Source organism: Cyrtonyx montezumae, unplaced genomic scaffold (genome assembly GCF_038088225.1).
Source record: "Cyrtonyx montezumae isolate F1298 unplaced genomic scaffold, pur_monq_1.0 scaffold_23, whole genome shotgun sequence".
Lineage (NCBI taxonomy): Eukaryota > Metazoa > Chordata > Aves > Galliformes > Odontophoridae > Cyrtonyx > Cyrtonyx montezumae.
This window is the reverse complement of record NW_027071970.1, coordinates 11,533,970-11,539,540: the sequence shown is the minus strand read 5'-3', so window position 1 is coordinate 11,539,540 and position 5,571 is coordinate 11,533,970. Positions and strand designations below refer to the sequence as shown.

The following is a 5,571-nucleotide window of genomic DNA, read 5'->3' as shown; positions in this document are numbered from 1 at the left end:
ATGGCGGGGCAGGTGCTGGGGGTTCTGCACTGTCACAGCCATCCTGAGTGGCTCCACGTGCCCCCCACGGTGGTGATGCTGTTGGGGAACCCAGCGATGGTGGGGTGAGCTCCAGTTTTTTTTTCAGGCACGGTGACCACCCCTTCCACTCGTGTCCCCGTGTGGTCCAGGATGGGGACGCGCTGCTGGATCCATCCCCACCTTCGTGCACGGGTCACAGCTGCACCGACAGCTGGGAGCAACCAGGCAGGAATGCATTCCCTTCCACCACGCACCCTGGGAACGCTGGGGACAGCGTGTGTGCCTGGCTCTCCACCAGCGTGGAGTGCTGAGCTCTGCCCGAAGGGTTTGGGGCTGAGGAGCTGCTCTGTGCACAAAGCCTCAAAATCAGGGTCCCCATCCCCACATCCTGCCTCGCAGCATTGCTTCCTCCTTCCCAGGCATGGGCCAAGCCGACGTCTGGTTGTATTTTTGTGTGTGTGCCACAGGCTGTGGTTTTGCTCATCCTCCCCTCGGCGACGCGTGCGCGTCCTCTGCGGGATGAGAGAGCTCAGCAAAAGCTTCTGGTGGAGAAGTGACCAAACCCCGCAGCGGCCGACACGATCCTAACGGGGTGACAGCAGTGGGGATGCAATCTCTGCGTGCACTGAAGCACTGGGAGTTATCCAGCTGAGAGGTAAACACCTCCAGGTTTTGGTGTCCATGGGGATATGTCTGGGTCGGGAGTGGAGTGATATTTGGGGCGCAGGGAGGGGTTGGCTGCAGCCAGCAGGAATTCGTTGCTTTCCCCAGGGGGTTGCAGCCAGCCGAGGGTTTTCTCCTCCCTGTTATTATGAAGTGGTTTGGTGTTTGGGTTGGTGATGGTGGTGACCTGCAGGGCCGCACACTGGGACCGCGTTGGTCACCACCACTCTCATTTTCTTGGAGTTTTGTTTGCCTGACCCCAAAGTCCCCCCATACCGCAGCATGGTCACGTCCCTCTGTCCGGCAGCAGCAGGGACGGATCCATTTCCTTCTCTTGGTTTCCTTCCTCTTTACACCCTCAAAACCCCGAGCTGCTGAGAGCAGCTGTGCAGGTGCCACACAAACCTCCCCACGATGTCCCCAGCCACACTCTGGCTTTGTCCCCAAGCAGCCTCGGTGGTGCACAGAGCAGCCCGGGTGACACCGTGCCATGAGGTGCAAATCCCCCGGGTTTGCGGCATCGCACCCCAAAGGCAATGCAGCAGGGACAGCTCCTGCCACGGGGCGGTTGTGTTTCCAGCCGTGCCGTGCAGCTGGCTCGCTGGCACGGTGCCGTGCAGCCGGCTCCCTGCGACGTGCAGGGAATTGGGATACATCCCCAGAAGAGATGCTCACCGCATCGTCCTCACTGCAGCACGCAGCCCTCATCCCGTGCCCGGCGGCGGATGCTGCACGGCGTGGGGCTGGTGGCTTCCCTTGTGCTGAGCCCTGAGCTGAGCATCGTGTTTTGGGGTCCAATGCCATTTCTGGACAGAGCGGGGTGTGCAGGCTGTGACCCCACACTGCTGTGACCCCACACTGCTGTGACCCCACACTGCCGTGTCCCTGCATTGCTTCCATGGACCGTCCCGTCCCAACCCGACGTGCACAGCAGCTCTGCCCAGAAAAACACTGACTCATGCTGTTATTCTGTCCCACCCTGGGCACAGCCAGCTTTTTAAGGCTGCCTTTTCCAGTTATTCCTTTTTTATCTGCCTGTTCGCAACGCAGCCTCGCTCAGGGTCCCGGTGCCCAAGCCCCGTGGATGCAGGTAAGGGCTCTGTGCCTCAGTTTCTCCTCTAGGAACAGGCTTTGCCCCCTCCCTCTGCCAATTGGGGCTGCAGATTGCCGGGCTGTTTCTGGGGATTTGTGGATGTCCAGATTTGGGAGATGGGGTTACAGGGGGGTGACAGCAGCGTGGGGCTCCCTGCAAGCTGCTCCCCCCGTGGCATCACCATGCTTCCAAGAGGGACAATCTTGAGAGGTCAAAGATGCCCTACTGAGATGCCAGGAAGTTTTTCTGCATGCACATAACCTAAAAATAGGGCTAGGGTGTGCAGTTCCCAGCAGGCTCCTCTGGGCATTTAGCAGCAGCAAGGTCTGAGCTCTTGTTATGGGCATTTTGACTGTGCCCAACTTGCACTCAGGACTGGGCACATCACACAGGGATGTCATTGCCATGGCAACTGCCAGCTGAAGTAAGTGAGAACTGGAGCTGGGCATCATACACTCCATTTTTTCCCATCTCCTTCCCTCCATTGCCATTCCCCCATACACTGCTGATGGCCAGCACAGGGCTGGGAGGAAACTCAGGACTCAGGGCTTTGACATGGGGCAGCCACAAGGGGACCTGGACCTACTGCTTCACCCCACAGCTTGGGTGAGCACGGAGCCTGGCTCCTGCAGGGTATGTCCTGTGCTCAATGGGGACACGTACGTACAAGGAGGAAAATGCTGATTCCTAAGCATCCCCGTGGCCGAGTGCAGGGACATGGCAGACCCGTGTATTACTTCTTCTCCTGGCTGCACTCCCCAGTTTCCCCACTCACATCCGTCCTCCCGGCTGCGGAAGCCTTTTTTTTTTTGCCCAGAAAAAGCTGCATTTGAAGGTTTCTGCTGTTCTCTCTGCTTCCTGTGGCCGTCCCAAGAACAACAGCCCTGACCTCATCCTGGTGGTGTGCGGGGCCGCCCTGAGCTCAGCCCTATGGGGGTCCCCAGCCGAGCACAGCTGCTTGAATCTCAGCTTTTGGATTATTTGGGGCAGATCCTGCGCTCATTTTTGCGGAGGTAGGAGGACAGAGATGAATAGGGAACAGCACATAACGTGGTTTTGGCTCGTGCTGAGTATTTGCAGCCCAGAAGGAACATTGAAACACGATGATGCGTGGGTTTGGCTTGTTTTTTTGTTGTTGTTGTTTTGCTTTTTTCACACACACGTTATGGGATTTTGGCAAATGGAAGGAGAAATGGAGATGGGGTTTCTTCAAGTCCAGGCTGGTAGGAATGGGGCTGGGTGCCCCTCGCTGCCCTGGCACTGGTGCTCATGGCTGCAGCACAGCCACGCAGGGCACGTCCTGAAGCATTGCTCTCAGCGGGCTCTGGGGAATCAGTGTTAAAAAAAAACCAATAAGAGGGAAAGGGAAGGGAGAGCAAAACAAACAGGCAATTCTGACCAAAGGCACAGCTTTGAAATGTCGAGCTGAATGTCATCGCATTGGAAAGTGATGCTACAGAAGAGATTTGCTGTGAAAAATGGGTGAGTGGGTGCAACTGGAAGAGGGGGGAGTGCCAAGGGTGGAGGAGCGGGGTCCCCCTGGGAGCAGCAGGGAAATGGGATGGGGATGGGGATGCTCTGTCACTTACAGCTTTGCTTTTGGGGATGTTGCATTGAGTGTATAGGGGCAGGACCAACTCAGGGATGTCACTTGGTGGCTTGTCCCCTGGGCATCTCTCCTGGGGCTCTGCGAGGGGACTGGGATGCATTGTGTATGGGGACACACTGAGCACGCTTCTGATTGCAAAACCCATGGGTTGTGACATGGATGGGACCCCCACCAGCTGCTTGCTTAGGGATTTGCCCACCATCCTCATCTTGCTGGGGTTCAGTGGGAGTGTCACTGAGGGCAGGAAAGGGCAGAGAGTGGTGGGGCTGTGAGGGAAGGAACTGGAGGAAAAGCCCATGCAGAAACAATAGCTTATTGTGTAAACTCACGGGGGCTTGGGAGCAGTGCTGGCAGGAGGATGATGCTCAGGGCAGCAGTGCACAGCCTGGTTGGGTTCGAGGTGCAGAGCCCCCGGGCTGTTAGCAGGGAGCGGTGCAACATGCTTAATGGGGGCTCAGAGTGGCTGGCAGGGCACAGCTTTGGGTAATGGCAAATGGCACCTTCAGTGCTCACAGTTCACATTTTGCTCAGTGCCCGGGAGAAGAAAGAGCAAAGCTGCAGTACTTTGCAGTTTGGAAATTTTCTAATTAGCTTAACACCAATTGTTTCCTCGGAGTTAAGTAGGCAATAAACTTGTTTTCATGAGTAAGGCTGCAGCTACATCCTGGTGAGCACAACCAAGATGTGCACAGCAGCTCCCAGAGCTGGTGCTTCTCCTGATCAGGGCATAAGCATTCCACATGAGCCCCAGCAGCAGAGCTGGGCCCATGGGATCCTCCAGCTTTCCCGGGCTCCCCCCCCCCAGCCACACCTCTGATATAACACTGTGTTTGCTTGGCAGGGCATCGCCATCTGGAGCAGCTGGATCTGACCAGGCAGTGATTTGTGCACCAGTCATGGCGCTCTCCAATTTGTCTGATTACTCTGATGACTCTGAGATATACGACTACTCGGATTACACCTATGAAGAACCAGGCAGTGTGTGGACAGGTCCATCCCACGACCCGAAGGACATTGCGAGGATACTCTCTGTTGTCATCTACAGCGTGTCCTGCGTGCTGGGCATCCTGGGGAACGGCCTTGTCATAGCCATCATCACTCTGAAGATGAAGAAGTCTGTCAACGCCATTTGGTTCCTCAACCTGGCCGTCGCCGACTTCCTCTTCAACATCTTCCTACCCATAAACATTGCGTACACCGCCATGCGCTACAACTGGATCTTTGGGACCGTCATGTGCAAGCTGAACTCCTTCCTCCTCATCCTCAACATGTACACCAGCGTGCTTCTGCTCACCACCATCAGCTTTGATCGCTACGTGTCGGTGGTATTCCCTGTCTGGTCTCAAAACCATCGGTCGACCAACCTGGCATGCATGGTCTGCCTGATCATCTGGATGGTTGGGATCATCATGAGCTGCCCTTCTCTCGTCTTCCGAGACACAGCACAAGCCCGCAACTCTGTCATTTGTTTCAGCAACTTCTCCCTGTCCAGGAATAGGTCTTACCAAGCACTGGCACTGGTGAGGCACCGAACGGTGAACGTCACCAGGCTCTTTGCTGGGTTCCTCCTGCCCATCACCATCATCACCTTCTGCTACATCTCCATCGCCTTCAACCTGCGACGAAACCGCCTCGCCAAGTCCAAGAAGCCCTTCAAGATCATCGTCACCATCATCGTCACCTTCTTCCTGTGCTGGAGCCCCTACCACTTGCTGAACATTCTGGAAACAGAGCCCGACCTGGTCCCGCGCTCCGTGTTTGAGATCGGCATCCCCATCACCACGGCACTCGCTGCCTCCAACAGCTGCATGAACCCTGTCCTCTACGTCTTCATGGGTCAGGACTTCAAGAAGTTCAAGGTGACCATCCTGTCCAGGCTGGTGAACGCGCTCAGTGAGGAGACGGGCCACTCCAGCATCGTGCACAGGAGCTTCTCCAAGATGTCTTCGATGACTGAAAAGGAGACCACCGTCCTCTAAGTCTGGATGCTCATGGGTTGGCCACAGTCCACCCGTGTCCAGCACCGTGATGGTGGAATGAGCATGGTCCCACACAAAGAGTGTGTTCTTTGACTGGCCTCACTGCCTGGGCATGGACGTGCATTGGAGACCTCTCTGTGCGTGGCCCGTGCTCCTTGGCCAAGGCACTCCTTCATTTTCCAGAGACATCTGCAGCTTGGAGGAGC

General features: G+C 56.4%; 1 protein-coding gene across 2 annotated transcripts; it reads left to right on the top strand.

Moving 5' to 3' along the window:
* The first annotated feature begins 534 nt into the window (after positions 1 to 534).
* Positions 535 to 5,571, top strand: CMKLR1 (chemerin chemokine-like receptor 1). 2 transcript variants are annotated; one of them, XM_065738685.1, is made up of 2 exons: positions 535 to 696; positions 4,245 to 5,571. In XM_065738685.1, exon 2 carries the CDS (start codon positions 4,283 to 4,285, stop codon positions 5,363 to 5,365), a length of 1,083 nt encoding a protein of 360 aa, XP_065594757.1. In that variant the 5' UTR covers positions 535 to 696; positions 4,245 to 4,282; the 3' UTR covers positions 5,366 to 5,571. The 2 variants fall into 2 exon arrangements, with proteins under 2 accessions (XP_065594757.1, XP_065594758.1); XM_065738686.1 differs by lacking the exon at positions 535 to 696 and adding an exon at positions 1,744 to 1,774 and having other exon boundaries at positions 4,228 to 5,571.

Bases quoted from the DNA above. Each gene is read 5' to 3' on its own strand.
- CMKLR1 (XM_065738685.1), top strand. From the start codon at position 4,283: ATGGCGCTCTCCAATTTGTCTGATTACTCTGATGACTCTGAGATATAC.